This window comes from Bufo bufo, chromosome 3, assembly GCF_905171765.1.
Source record: "Bufo bufo chromosome 3, aBufBuf1.1, whole genome shotgun sequence".
Taxonomy (NCBI): domain Eukaryota; kingdom Metazoa; phylum Chordata; class Amphibia; order Anura; family Bufonidae; genus Bufo; species Bufo bufo.
Genome location: NC_053391.1, coordinates 485598311 through 485614469, shown reverse-complemented (window position 1 = coordinate 485614469; position 16159 = coordinate 485598311). Strand labels below are relative to the sequence as shown.

The 16159-nt window shown below is 43.6% G+C and overlaps 1 protein-coding gene across 3 annotated transcripts in view; it reads left to right on the top strand.

Annotated features, from left to right (window-relative positions):
* Positions 1–16159, top strand: part of FARP1 (FERM, ARH/RhoGEF and pleckstrin domain protein 1) — a 214736-nt gene that overhangs the window by 153650 nt on the left and 44927 nt on the right. For all 3 annotated transcript variants that reach the window (XM_040425289.1, XM_040425288.1, XM_040425287.1), the window contains exons 8-11: positions 637–784; positions 7491–7586; positions 10617–10780; positions 16076–16144. In XM_040425289.1, the coding sequence (XP_040281223.1) occupies positions 637–784; positions 7491–7586; positions 10617–10780; positions 16076–16144 (477 nt within the window). The remainder of the gene's footprint in view (positions 1–636; positions 785–7490; positions 7587–10616; positions 10781–16075; positions 16145–16159) is intronic.

Sequence of the window (16159 nt, the reverse complement as noted above, 5' to 3'; positions counted from 1 at the left end):
TTACATACATTTCAATCTTCTTGTCTTTTAAAAGTACTATAGTATACCATATAGGCCATAGTATTTTACGTTGATTGGTGAGAATAATAGTCTTTAGAAATTAAATACTTTGAACCAATAATAATTTTAGTAAAAATAAGCTGAAATCGTTATATATATTGACTAATATGTTCTCCTGGCCAGAATTTCTGCTTGATTTGTATGGACATGGAAGTTGTGACATTTATTAAAACAAATAGTGGAAAATTATGGTAATCGTTTTTTTCCCCCATATTATTCTAATACAGTCCAAACAGGTTGTGCCCTAATAAGTCATAAGGCTATGTTTGCATCACATTTTTGCCCCACGTTTGATGTATATGCCAGACGGATGCCAAACAGTAATACCCGTCACCATAGGGTTCCATTGTAGAAAAGAAAAACATATCTGTTAATGTATGTTTTTTTTGTGGGACTCAGTAGGCTAGAAAGTGTACTTTGCTGTTTCATCCCTTTATACCCAATATATATGTTAAACGTAGGGCAAAAACATGATGTGAACAGCACCTAATTATATTATCTATTGTATTTATGTGTTAGAAGTGATCTCTAGCAGGATCGTCAACTAAGCAGCTTTTGCTAATTTATTATCTGCAGTGGACAGACACCAGCCGAATCAGATTTCCAACTTCTGGAGGTTGCCCGTCGCTTGGAGATGTATGGCATCAGATTGCACCCAGCCAAGGATAGGGAAGGAACTAAAATCAACCTTGCTGTTGCTAACACAGGAATCCTAGTATTTCAGGTGGGGTTTATTTGTTATGTTTTTACAATTGTGTCACATTTCTTGACAAAAATATAGTACTTCCATTTTGACATTCAACATATCAACGTATTAGGAGCATTCTGCTTTTATTAAATATTTCTAGACAGGGCTTTTTTTCTCAGAGAAAAGGTGGTGGAACTCACCCCCCCCCCTCCCCTGGCCACGCCCCTACCCACCCCTAGGACCGCCTCTTTAGAGAACAGGGATGCAAGTAAAATTTGGGGGGGAGGGGGGCGGCCAGGCCTGGCTGGCTATGGGGCTGACTGGCTCTGGGGCTGGCTATAATTAAAAATATAAATACCTAAATAACAATAAAATATAAACATCATGGGTATCACCCTAACCGAAAATGCCCATACTATTAGATTAGAACAAAAAAATTGGAACTTGGTCTAGGGTCTTCACTCACAGAGGTCAGCAGGGAGATCATGACCAGTCTGTGGGCTATATAGCCCCATCTACAGCAAGTCATGATGCCTTGTGTGTTCTTAGGCGGCCGTGGCCTAAGAAGAACACATCACAAGACATCATGACTTGCTGTATGGGGCTGTATAGCCCACAGACCGGTCATGGTCTTTTGCGGCCCCATTGAAATGAATGGGTCTGTACCCGTTCCGCAAAATTGCAGAACGGGTACGGCTCCGTTCATACGGCCGTCTGAATGGGCCCTTAAATGCAGGCAGTGGCCTAGGGCAGCCATGAAAATGTACCAAGGGCAGGCACAGCAGCATCCAACTAAGTGGCCTAGCGCTCATCTTCTCTGTTCTCTGAGAATATGAGCGCTAGGCCACTTAGTTGGATGCTGCTGTGCCTGCCCTTGGTACATTTTAATCATGGCTGTAGCCTGCTAGCTAGGCCCCCCTGCCTGCATTTAATGGATGCTGGATGCTGCTGTGCTGTGCCTGCCCATGCCCTTGGTTCACTCACAGAGGTCAGCTTGGAGACCATGACCGGTCTGTGGGCTATACAGTCCCATACAGTAAGTCATGATGCCTTGTGTGTTCTTAGGCGGCCGTGGCCTAAGAAGAACACATCACAAGGCATCATGACTTGCTGTATGGGGCTGTATAGCCCACAGACCGGTCATGGTCTTTTGCGGCCCCATTGAAATGAATGGGTCTGTACCCATTCCGCAAAATTGCAGAATGGGTACGGATCCGTTCATACGGTCGTCTGAATGGGCCCTTAAATGCAGGCAGTGGCCTAGCTAGCAGCCATGAAAATGTACCAAGGGCAGGCACAGCAGCATCCAACTAAGAGGCCTAGCGCTCATCTTCTCTGTTCTCTGAGAATATGAGCGCTAGGCCACTTAGTTGGATGCTGCTGTGCCTGCCCTTGGTACATTTTAATCATGGCTGCAGCCTGCTAGCTAGCCCCCCCTGCCTGCATTTAATGGATGCTGGATGCTGCTGTGCTGTGCCTGCCCAAGCCCTTGGCATTGGACCCCTTGGTACATTTTCATGGCTGACGTCACCACCTACCCAGTAACAGCTGTCTGGCTGAGTTGACTCTCCGTCTCCTGTCCAGGCGCTGTCTCCTGCTGCTGCTCCTACTTCAGCGTCTTCAATCTGGGGCTCTGGGCCCTGGCTGAGGGCGGCTGACACACAGACAGTCAGCTCACCTCTGCACTAGGACCTGCACTCCTGTCTCCTGCTTGAATGCTTCCCGCCGCCGCGGCACCGCTCGTCATGCCCCCAGGGCTGTGGCCTGCCCTGAGCTCATGTTGCTGTGCTGACAATGCATGCTGAGGCAGAGGGCAGCTAGGGCTGCGCAGCCTACCTATCACAAGCAGCAGGCTGGGGATGGGCGGGACTACTTGGGCTGTGCCGCGCAACGGCGCAAGTGAGTAAAAAAAAAAAAAAAAAAAGGTCATTAATTTTTTAACTGTTTGCGGCGGCGGGCGGACGCCCATGAGGGGGGCGGGGCGAGTCAGAGAAAATAGGTGGCGGAACGCCGTTCCGGGGCGTTCCGCCAGAAAAAAAGGCCTGTTTCTAGAAATATTTTTATTGAAATATTTTGCAACATAAAATGCAGAAATATCATTTCAATGCTTTGTTCCACATTGACATCTATGTAAACACAGAAGTGGAACAAGTTTATCATATTCAGAAATAGTCCATGCTTTCAGGGTGTTTTTGTAGAGATACAGGTTATTAATATTAGCAGGATTGTGTACTATGTCACTACAGTGTTACTAGTTTTTTAACCACTTAAGGACCACAGGTTTATACCCCCCTAGTGACCAGGCCCTTTTTTTTTACAAATCGGCACTCCACAACTTTAATGGTTTATTGTTCGGTCATGCAACTTGGCACCCAAATGAATTTACCTCCTTTTCTTCTCACAAATACAGCTTTCTTTTGGTGGTATTTGATTGCTGCTGAGATTTTTAATTTTTTTGATATTAATCAAAATAGACCGCAATTTTCTCAAAAAAGTGTATTTTTAACTTTTTCTGGTAACATTATTCAAATATAATTACATTTCTATACAAGTTGGTGTCAGAATTTATTGTGCTACATGTCTTTGATAAAATAAAAAATCCAATAAGTTTATATTTATTGGTTTGCGCAAAAGTTATAGCATTTACAAACTATGGTACAAAAATGTAAATTTCCGCATTTTGAAGCAGCTCTGACTTTCTGAGTACCTGTCATGTTTCTTGAGGTGCTAGAATGCCAGGATAGTATAAATACCCCCCAAATGACCCCATTTTAGAAAGAAGACACCCCAAAGTATTCGCGGAGGGGCATGGTGAGTTTATGTATATAATTTTTTTTCACAAGTTAGCGGAAAATGACACTTTCTGAAGAAAAAAAATAAATAATAAAGTTTCTATTTCTGCTAACTTCTGGCAAAAAAAAATAAAATCTCCCATGGACTCACTATGCCCCTCAGTGAATACCTTGGGGTGTCTACTTTCCGAAATGGGGTCAGTTGTGGGGTGTGTTTACTGTTCTGGCATTTTGGGCGGGGCTAAATTGTGAGCAACCCTGTAAAGCCTAAAGGAACTTGTTGGACTTTCGGCCCCTTTACACACCTAGGCTGCAAAAAAGTGTCACACATGTGGTATCGCCGTACTCACGAGAAGTAGGGCAATGTGTTTTGGGGTGTATTTTTACATATACCCATGCTGGGTGAGAGAAATATCTCTGTAAATTGACAACTTTGTATAAAAAAGTTTAAAAAGTTGTTATTTACAGAGATATTTCTTACACACAGTATGGGTATATGTAAAAATACACCCCAAAACACATTGCCCTACTTCTTCTGAGTACTGCGATACCACATATGTGACACTTTTTTGCAGCCTAGGTGCGCAAAGGGGCCCAAATTCCAATGAGTACCTTTAGTATTTCACAGGGCATTTTTACGCATTTGGATTCCAAACTACTTAACACGCTTTAGGGCCCCTAAAATGCCAGCGCAGTATAAATACCCCACAAGTGACCCTATTTTGGAAAGAAGACACCCCAAGGTATTCAGTGAGGGGCATGGCGAGTTCATAGAAGATTTTTTTTGGGCACAAGTTAGCGGAAATTATTTTTTTTTTTATTTTTTATTTTTCTTACAAAGTCTCATATTCCACTAACTTGTGACAAAAAATAAAATTTTACATGAACTCACGGAATACCTTGGGGTGTCTTCTTTCCAAAATGGGGTCACATGTGGGGTATTTATACTGCCCTGGAATTTTAGGCGCCCTAAAGCGTGAGAAGAAGTCTGGAATCCAAATGTCTAAAAATGCCCTCCTAAAAGGTACTCATTGGAATTTGGGCCCCTTTGCGCACCTAGGCTGCAAAAAAGTGTCACACATGTGGTATCGTGGTACTCAGGAGAAGTAGGGCCATGTGTTTTGGGGTGTCTTTTCACACATACCCATCCTGTGTGTGAGAAATATCTCTGTAAATGACAACTTTTTAAAAAAATGTATACAAAGTTGTCAATTTACAGAGATATTTCTCTCCCCCAGCATGGGTATATGTAAAAATACACCCCAAAACACATTGCCCTACTTCTTCTGAGTACGGTGATACCACATGTGTGACACTTTTTTGCAGCCTAGGTGCGCAAAGGGGCCCAAATTCCAATGAGTACCTTTTAGGAGGGCATTTTTAGACATTTGGATTCCAGACTTCTCACGCTTTAGGGCCCCTAAAATGCCAGGGCAGTATAAATACCCCACAAGTGACCCCATTTTGGAAAGAAGACACCCCAAGGTATTCCATGAGGGGTATGGTGAGTTCATGTAAGATTTTTTTTTTTGTCACAAGTTAGTGGAATATGAGACTTTGTAAGAAAAAAAACAAAAACAAAAAAAATAAATCAATTTCCGCTAACTTGTGCCAAAAAAAAATCTTCTATGAACTCGCCATGCCCCTCACAGAATACCTTGGGGTGTCTTCTTTCCAAAATGGGGTCACTTGTGGGGTATTTATACTGCCCTGGCATTTTAGGGGCCCTAAAGCGTGAGAAGTAGTTTGATTCAAATGCGTAAAAATACCCCTTTTTTGACATTTTGGGCTAACTAAATTTAGGGGGTATTCCTCTGAGACTACCCAGGAAAAAGAACACACCTGCCTAGTAAAAAGGAGTGCTTGCGAAGTAAAGCTGCGATTGCTAATAAAGATCCAAAAAGCTCAAAAGTGATCTTTATAGCGCCGCAGCGATTTTACGGTGTTTTTGCAGTGATCAGAAAAAAAAAATTCTGTCACTGCGGTGGGACGGACTGAACGCAAGTGTGAGCACAAGATCAGGCCTGATCGGGCGAACACTGCGTTTTTTGTAGAGCCTAAGGTGACCCTAATGTACTGATATAGATCTGATTGCGATCAGTCTTGATCACTTACAGATACTATATAGTACTAGTGCTGATTAGCGACAGCGATGACGCTAATCAGCGACTAATCAGTGACTGCAGTGCGGTGGGCTGGGCGCTAACTACCTAACAAGTAGCTAACTAACTGGCGGTGATAAGGGACCCTTACAGGGGGGTGATCAATGACAGGGGGGTGATCAGGGAGTCTATATGGGGTGATCAGGGGTTAAGAGGGGTTAATAAGTGACAGGGGGGGTGTAATGTGTGTGTGTGGTGCTTGGTGCTACTTACAGAGCTGCCTGTGTCCTCTGGTGGTCGATCCAAGCAAAAGGGACCACCAGAGGAGCAGGTAGCAGGTATATCGGACGCTATTTACAAAATAGCGTCTGATATACCTATTTGATTGGTTATTTTAAAAATCTACAGCCTGCCAGCCAATAATCAGCGCTGGCAGGCTGTAGTTAAACTTGTATACGGCGCGATCCTGTGAACTCACGCTCCTGTGGGCGCGCGTTTACAGGAAATCTCAGGTCTCACGAGATGACGTTAAAAGGCGTCACCGAGACCGGAGAGCGCTGCCGTCCGGACGCCTATCGGCGTTACCGTGACAGCAAGAGGTTAAGCCAGATTTGGTGATGGATGTTTTAAGATGGGCGTCCTTCAAGATGGTCAATTACTGTAGCCAATGATGATGCTGCCCCCATTAAGTGGTATTTACAATGCATTCCTTATGACATAATGTTTTGTATTAGCCACTCACTGCCAAGAACTTCCACAGATGTTTACTTTTTAAATTCACGGTGGCTCAGTGGATAGCACTGTTGCCTTGCAGCGCTGGTGTCCTGGGTTCGAACCAGACCAATGACAGCATCTGCATCTGTTTGTATGTTCTCTCAGTGTTTGCGTGTGTTTCCTCCGGGTGCTCCGGTTTCCTCCCACATTCCAAAGACATAGTGATAGGGAACTTAGATTGTGAGCCCTATTGGGGACAGCGTGATGCTAATGTCTGTGAAGTGCTGCAGAATATTTCAGCGCTTGTAAGTGCTGAGCCACTAAGGGCTGTAATAGGTGGCCACTAAGTTAGCTTGTGGACACCAATATAGTTAGAATAGCTGGTTCCAGCTTGTCCGGGGCGGGCTTTTACTGGAAACAGGCAATGTTCTGGGTAAGTGCCTGTTCCCCATGCTAGGGCATGCTCGCGTCGAGGGATTCCATTTAATCTGGTTGCTGGAATTGGGTGTGTCTCACTCTGGAGAGTGTGCAGACAGAGGCATGGTGAGGCTCTGTCAGTGTGGTCTCAGCTAGGCCAGGCTGAGGGGCCACGAGGCTATGCAATAGCCTGGACTTTGGGGGACTCGGCGACGCCCGGGAACAAGTGTTGAAAGGTCATAGTCAGGAGGACTGCTTGACCACAACCCCCTCCAAAGGTACTTCACTTGTTACAGCTTGAGGGCTGGTGGACTGGGATAAGCCGCACCTGGTTCCATGTGTGAACGCTATTGTATAGCCGAGTTAGGGATACAATGTTTATTATGTTTAGGTAGAGCCCAAGACAGGCAGGCTTTTGTTTTATGCCATGCTGTGTATGAAGAGGGTCAAATAAATCGCATTGTTTGGACCTGAAAACCAGTGGTTATGAAGATAATTCTGAGACTGACCCCTGAATAAGAAACGATCCCTACACTAGATTGAGATTTCAGTCACTTCGTTGTACTTACATTTTAATAGTTGTATAGGCCTGCCCCTGAAAGGATTTGATGATACAAGGATAGAACTGAACTTTTATCTGATGTATCTATAATGTCATTACACAGTAATTTTATTTAGTTTTTTTCTTAAATATCATGAACTGTTTGCTGTTCACAGGGTCACACGAAAATAAACGCATTTAACTGGGCAAAAGTACGAAAGCTGAGCTTCAAGAGAAAAAGGTTTCTTATCAAGTTACGCCCAGATGCAAATGTGAGTAACCATTCATGGTCCTTTGTACATTGCTAGGACAATTAGTGCCCTTCAGTGGTAATAATTACATCATACACTGCTCAAAAAAATAAAGGGAACACAAAAATAACACATCCTAGATCTGAGTTAATTAAATATTCTTCTGAAATACTTTGTTCTTTACATAGTTGAATGTGCTGACAACAAAATCACACAAAAAAAAAAAATGGAAATCAAATTTTTCAACTCATGGAGGTCTGGATTTGGATCACACTCAAAATTAAAGTGGAAAAACACACTACAGGCTATTCCAACTTTGATGTAATGTCCTTAAAACAAGTCAAAATGAGGCTCAGTAGTGTGTGTGGCCTCCACGTGCCTGTATGACCTCCCTACAATGCCTGTGCATGCTCCTGATGAGGTGGCGGACGGTCTCCTGAGGGATCTCCTCCCAGGCGTGGACTGAAGCATCTGCCAACTCCTGGACAGTCTGTGGTGGATAGAGCGAGACACGATGTCCCAGATGTGCTCAATTGGATTCAGGTTTGGGGAACAGGCGGGCCAGTCCATAGCATCAATGCCTTCGTCTTGCAGGAACTACTGACACACTCCAGCCACATGAGGTCTAGCATTGTCTTGCATTAGGAGGAACCCAGGGCCAACCGCACCAGCATATGGTCTCACAAGGGGTCTGAGGATCTCATCTTGGTACCTAATGGCAGTCAGGATACCTCTGGCGAGCACATGGAGGGCTGTGCGGCCCTCCAAAGAAATGCCACCCCACACCATTACTGACCCAATGCCAAACCGGTCATGCTGGAGGATGTTGCAGGCAGCAGAACGTTCTCCACGGCGTCTCCAGACTCTGTCACGTCTGTCACATGTGCTCAGTGTGAACCTGCTTTCATCTGAAGAGCACAGGGCGCCAGTGGTGAATTTGCCAATCTTGGTGTTCTCTGGCAAATGCCAAACGTCCTGCACGGTGTTTGGCTGTAAGCACAACCCCCACCTGTGGACGTCGGGCCCTCATATCACCCTCATGGAGTCTGTTTCTGACCGTTTGAGCAGACACATGCACATTTGTGGCCTGCTGGAGGTCATTTTGCATGGCTCTGGCAGTGCTCCTCCTCCTGTTCCTCCTTGCACAAAGGCGGAGGTAGCGGTCCTGCTGCTGGGTTGTTGCCCTCCTACGGCCTCCTCCACGTCTCCTGATGTACTGGCCTGTCTCCTGGTAGCGCCTCCATGCTCTGGACACTACGCTGACAGACACAGCAAACCTTCTTGCCACAGCTCGCATTGATGTGCCATCCTGGATAAGCTGCACTACCTGAGCCACTTGTGTGGGTTGTAGACTCCGTCTCATGCTACCACTAGAGTGAAAGCACCGCCAGCATTCAAAAGTGACCAAAACATCAGCCAGGAAGCATAGGAACTGAGAAATGGTCTGTGGTCACCACCTGCAGAACCACTCCTTTATTGGGGGTGTCTTGCTAATTGCCTATAATTTCCACCTGTTGTCTATCCCATTTGCACAACAGCATGTGAAATTGATTGTCACTCAGTGTTGCTTCCTAAGTGGACAGTTTGATTTCACAGAAGTGTGATTGACTTGGAGTTACATTGTGTTATTTAAGTGTTCCCTTTATTTTTTTGAGCAGTGTATATGGTGCAATGAAGTGTGTATTTGAAGACCCACTGGGTGTATAGTTTTTCAGTTATTTTTGTACTCCACCATCCTTTTTATGGCCACGGTATATTTTTCTTTTCATTGCTAAAATTTATTCTGCATGCACCTAAATGTATGCTTTTTATACTATAAAGGTGTGCTTTATGAGTCACTGTTCTATATACTGCATTACTGTGTGTGCAGTTGCATGCCGATGCATAATTAGAGAGTCTGTTCATGGATTTGACCATGCTAAACTTCTAATAGTACTAGGTTGGGGAGAAGAAGACAAATACACTTTTTGGAGCTTTTATTATCAGGAGTAATGTTAATTGGAGCTTTCAATCAGCAAGTTTCTATTCCTGCAAGTGTCCAGGATGCGCTGCCAGCCCTCTGCATTGAGCATCTTCACAGTCCCCTCCCCCTGCTCTGATTGACATCTGTAGTGGTCCCCTTTGTTGCATTGGTCACAGAATCTTTCAGCAGTTTTGGCCAAGCTAAACTTCTGACAGCACAAGCCAGCTACTGGAATGAGGAGGACTAGCATATCTTTTGTGGAGTTTTTGTTATCAGGAGTAGTGTGAATATGAAGATTTATTCTGCCAGATTCTGCTTCTTAAGTGCACTGGAGTGCAGAGCTCCACCGTGAAGAGCACTCTGTCCCGAACCACTTCATGGCCCCCTCCCCTCTGCTCTGAGTGACAGCTGTAGTTGTCTCCTTGTTGGATGCTACGACTATCAAAGCAGAGGGGAGGGTTTATAAAGCAGTTCATAGTTCATCTCCAGTCCACTTGCAGGATCAGAATCTGGCAGAATATAACTTCAAGTTTAAACTACTCTTCACACTAAAAGTTCGACAAAAGGTATCTTTGTCCTGTTCTCCTTAGTCCCAATCTAGTGGTCTTGGCGCTTTAGCATGGTTAAGACTGTTGACAGATTCCCTTTAAAATGCACAAAAGAAAAGCAGTCAATAGGGCTGTTGACTGTAGGGGGACAGATACTTACAAAACAAATTAGACTGACACATTTATGTGGAGAGCTGAGTTTTTATGACAAATTTTAAAATTGACTAATGTCATCCTATGGTGAAGGGTTTACAAAGCAAATCTAACAAATTTGTGTTGCAAATTGCAAAAAAATTAACACCTCTTTCTCCACCTTGAAGAGTTATTTAGAAAAAGGGTCACTGCTAAGAGTCATAAATTGTGCCAGATTTACCAAAGATTTGTGGAAAAAAAAATTGGTGCAAACTAACAACATGGCTAGTGAGTTATTCCACATGTATCAGGCTGTGTACATATACATCGTCTTGATTAGTAATTGTGAGGTTACCTAAGTTGATGTCATGTTCTGAATGATCATTACTTTCATATCTTTGTGCTCAGAGTTCTTACCAGGATACTTTGGAATTCATGATGGCTAGCCGGGATTTCTGCAAGTCATTCTGGAAAATATGTGTCGAGTACCATGCCTTTTTCAGGCTCTTTGAGGAACCAAAACCAAAACCAAAGCCAGTTCTTTTCAGTCGAGGTTCTTCTTTTAGATTCAGGTAGGGTTGATAATTTCTTCATCACAGTGTTATATTCATAAGTAAATGTTCAGGAAATTATATGGGTTCTTGATTAAGGTTGCATTTTATTGTTTGTCTATGGTGATTTTGTTAACAAAGTTCTAACTTTTCAGTAGCCATCACATTATAATTACTGGCAGAATTAAAATTACAGACATCACCTATATATACAGACTTGATCCACCACTCATAATAGATGATATCACAGCTTATCTACTCCCTCTTGACTGATGAACGTGACATGTCTCTTCACGGAGCTGATCAGCAGGAGTCCCAGGTGTCAGAACCCTGGCAATCTGATATTTTTTTATGCACTTATATGGTGCTACTATATTCCCCTTTAACCCGTTACCGACCAATGATGTAATAGTACGTGATAGCAGCAGGTAACTTCCCGCATTTTGACGTACTATTGCGTCATGCTGATCGGGTGCAGGGGCCCGGCAGTCACTGATAGCCCTTGCTGTATCTTCCGGCATCGTTAATTAACCCTTTCTATGCCGCGGTCAGCGCTGACCGCAGCATAGAAGGTGTTTGTGGCTGGTGACAGTCTCCGTCGGGTACCCGCCTGCGGTGACGGGGACCCGATGGATGGGAAGGCAGCCCGATGCCTTCCATTCCTTTGTGTATAATGGGTGCTATGACTGGGAACGGCAATTGCGCCGCCCACCGTCATTGAACCCCTCAGATGCCACGTTCATCATTGATCAAGACATCTGATGCTACAAGTGTTGGCTTTCAGGGGTTAATCCAGTAAAAAAAAATGACATACTCACCTTATCGATTTGCTTGCGGAGAGGCAACCGTGGCCATCTTGATTTAAGACACCGCGTGGTGATGTGATGAAGTCATCATGCTGGCCTGGCACTGTGAATTCATCACTGATGTCGCAACAGTATCTTTAATCAAGATGGCCGCGACAGTCTAAGTCAATTCATTTGGCTTCGATACACTTAACACTAATAACACTGTGTAAAGTAGCCATTACACATGGCTATACACAAGCATACTTAAAGGGGTTGTCTCACCTTCTGCCTTCCCAGCACCTCTGCTGCTCTTTGGGCTTCGAGCTGGAGCGGGGCGGGGGCTTCTCCTCCTGATTGACAGTAACCCTTGCCTCTCTATGCACGATCACTCAAGCAGCCCTTAGCTCACTGCACACTGTTATCTCTGTATATTTGCATATAGAGATAACAGTGGGTCCCAGACAGAAGTCTGTCTCCTGATAAGGTTAACTGGAGACAGATTGGATCCCTCTGCCAGCCCCTGTAGAAAACTATCAGGTCAGACCTGTAGCTTCCTACAGTCGTCTTTCACAAGATGACAGCCGGCACTTGCGACCTGTATATTACAGGTTTGGGGCTATTTATGCAAGCCCCGAACCTGTTATACTATTTAGCATGCCCTGAAGCTGTTCAATAGGAAGATCGAGGTGGCCAGGTGCAGAAGCTAATCCAAGAATACATACGAGGTGGGCAGGAATGGGAGAGAATGCGCATACACTGGCCTCTATGTACGCTCGCTCCCGCGATTCACCAGAAAGGCCGGATATTTCTCTCCTAGTGTGCAAGCACGGCCACCGCAAGTGCATTCCAGTGGTGGCCGGAACCCCTAGAGACGAGGATGGTCAGAAGGAAGCTATAATGAAAGAAAACTGGGAAGAGGAGCCATATAGAAAATAGAAGTACATTAGAAAGTGAATGAAAATAACATCATATACACAATAACTTTGAGATGAGAGAACCCCTTTATTATTTGCTTCACGCTGCACACATTATTGGGATGTTCCTGAGCCATTTGTAGCCACAGCCTTGCCATAGCTGGAAGCCATTCTTTACTATACAAATACACACATAATGACATTTATTGACTGCAACAGGAAAGTAAAAAATAAAAAAGTGACCTATTGAAAAGATGCTGGATTGTCATATTTGAATCGGTATGAGATTTTAATGAAATTAGTATCAACTTGTTAAATTCTAGCATTAGTTGTATAGATTGTGTAATATACAGTTGCAAGAAAGTATGTGAACCCTTTGGAATGATATGGATTTCTGCACAAATTGGTCAAAATGTGATCTGATCTTCATCTAAGTCACAACAATAGACAATCACAGTCTGCTTAAACTAATAACACACAAAGAATTAAATGTTACCACGTTTTTATTGAACACACCATGTAAACATTCACAGTGCAGGTGGAAAAAGTATGTGAACCCTTGGATTTAATAACTGGTTGAACCTCCTTTGGCAGCAATAACTTCAACCAAACGTTTCCTGTAGTTGCAGATCAGATGTGCACAACGGTCAGGAGTAATTCTTGACCATTCCTCTTTACAGAACTGTTTAAGTTCAGCAATATTCTTGGGATGTCTGGTGTGAATCGCTTTCTTGAGGTCATGCCACAGCATCTCAATCGGGTTGAGGTCAGGACTCTGGCTTGGCCACTCCAGAAGGCGTATTTTCTTCTGTTTTAAGCCATTCTGTTGTTGATTTACTTCTATGCTTTGGGTCGTTGTCCTGTTGCAACACCCATCTTCTGTTGAGCTTCAGCTGGTGGACAGATGGCCTTAAGTTCTCCTGCAAAATGTCTTGATAAACTTGGGAATTCATTTTTCCTTCGATTATAGCAATCCGTCCAGGCCCTGACGCAGCAAAGCAGCCCCAAATCGTGATGCCCCCACCACCATACTTCACAGTTGGGATGAGGTTTTGATGTTGGTGTGCTGTGCCTCTTTTTCTCCACACATAGTGTTGTGTTTCTCTTCCAAACAACTCAACTTTGGTTTCATCTGTCCACAGAATATTTTGCCAGTACTGCTGTGGAACATCCAGGTGCTCTTGTGCAAACTGTAAACGTGCAGCAATGTTTTTTTGGACAGCAGTGGCTTCCTCTGTGGTATCCTCCCATGAAATCCATTCTTGTTTAGTGTTTTACGTATAATCGTAGATTCGCTAACACGGATGTTAGCATATGTCAGAGACTTTTGTAAGTCTTTAGCTGACACTCTAGGATTCTTTTTCACCTCATTGAGCAGTCTGCGCTGTGCTTTTGCAGTCATCTTTACAGGATGGCCACTCCTAGGGAGAGTAGCAGCAGTGATGAACTTTCTCCATTTATAGACAATTTGTCTTACCGTGGACTGATGAACAGCAAGGCTTTTGGAGATACTTTTATAACCCTTTCCAGCTTTATACAAGTCAACAATTCTTAATCGTAGGTCTTCCGAGAGCTCTTTTGTGCGAGGCATCATTCACATCAGGCAATGCTTCTTGTGAAAAGCAAACCCAGAACTGGTGTGTGTTTTTTATAGAGCAGGAGAGCTGTAACCAACACCTCCAATCTCATCTCATTGATTGGACACCTCACTCCAATTAGCTCTTGGAGATGTCATTAGTCTAGGGGTTCACATACTTTTTCCACCTGCACTGTGAATGTTTACATGGTGTGTTCAATAAAAACATGGTAACATTTAATTCTTTGTGTGTTATTAGTTTAAGCAGACTGTGATTGTCTATTGTTGTGACTTAGATGAAGATCAGATCACATTTTATGACCAATTTGTGCAGAAATCCATATCATTCCAAAGGGTTCACATACTTTTTCTTGCAACTGTATGGCCAGTTGTCTGAAGTTATTGTGTAAAGGATAGTCATTTATTAAGTCAGTGCAGTCACCAGCCTCCAGCTAGTACTTGTAAAGTCACCACATAAACCTGCTCTGACACATGATTGTATTTTATACCCTCTGCTCCAGGCAAATTGTAATACTTGCAGGTACTTGGAATGGGTCTCGTTCATTGTGACATAATGGCACAAACTTTGCCTAGAGACCTCCCATATATATCATATTAAAGGGGAGCCAGTCTGCAGGAAATTTACTGTGAAACCAGGCACAATGCTTTGTAGGACTACGCCCCTCTCCTTGTTTAAAAGGCCTGGTTCCCGCATAGTCATCTTGCCTGGCTCTGTCAATCAAGAGGAAGAGTCTGGCAAAGTAAGCCAGAGGAGCAAGTGTCCACGGACTGCCTTGGGCCCGCCCTCTGTGCACTTAACAGCTCATTTGCATATTCATTAAAAGTACTTTTTCAACAGAATGAAGCAACAGATTGCACAGTGAAAGCTATCGTGCAAGGTTTAACTGTGAATTCTCTGGCGACAGATTAACTTTAACAGCTATAACATCAGCATTCCAATGATTTTGTATATTTACTGTAAGTGCCTTAGGTACAATTTGTCTCCTTGGACATAAACTCTAATGGCCTATACTCAGTATAGACCGTCACTGTTTGATTGCTGAGGGGCTGCACTCTGTCATCTAAATTATTATTATTTATTATGAACACTGTGTGTTGTCCTCATCCTTTGTAGCCCCATTGAGATGGATAGGTCTGCGGATCAGATGCGATGACACTACACCATGTGGATGACACTACACCAGATGGATGACACTACACCATGTGCTTGAACCCTAAGTCATATATGCAGTAGTGCCTGTAAATGAAAGGGGTTTGCCACTGTATTCTGCATATATGCTAGGAACCCAATTAGCACTGATGTTCTAATTTGTTTACCCCTTTTTTATTGCAATTATTCCTACTGACAGCCCGCTGCTCCGGTCCCAAAATGACCGTAAGGGGAGGGACATGAGACCAGACCCATCCATCAGTGGCTCATTGACTAACACCAGTGCGGATGGCTTAATAATGATATCCCTAAGTGCCTGCATTTGCTGTTCCCAGCACTTGTGCAGAATTAGAGGAACAGGGGCCAACCATGCATTCCGCTGATGGTACATCACTGTTCTTCGATATATTGTTGGAGTAAAATCACTGAGTTTAGTAAAGTCATGATAAACCTGATTTACAGTTCTGTTTCATGTTTTAGACAAAACACTGGTTTGGACGGAGCCACAGACAAGTTGGTCACCCATTGAGAGAAAATGATCTGGCCATCCATTGGGAGGTTAAACCTCCAGCTATGGATAGACTTTCTAGACTATATAACACTGTATCACTCTCACAATACAGACTGCACTCTCCTATATTGAGAAGTGTTGTCTACAGTTTTCTGTCTTCATATCATCATTGCAACATTTATACCTAGTAAGTAGGTACTACTGCTTTCCGGGACAGATCATGAGGATTGATATGGGTTGGGTAGCCAAAACTACTCAGAATTCTGACTGTCATATCACCCCAATGATATATTTGCCTACTCTCATGGGTTTACATATAATATACATAAAATTTATATATATTTATTTTCCATTAGTGGCCGAACACAAAAGCAAGTTTTGGATTATGTGAAGGAAGGAGGACACAAAAAAGTGCAGTTTGAAAGGTAAGGCATTCTCCA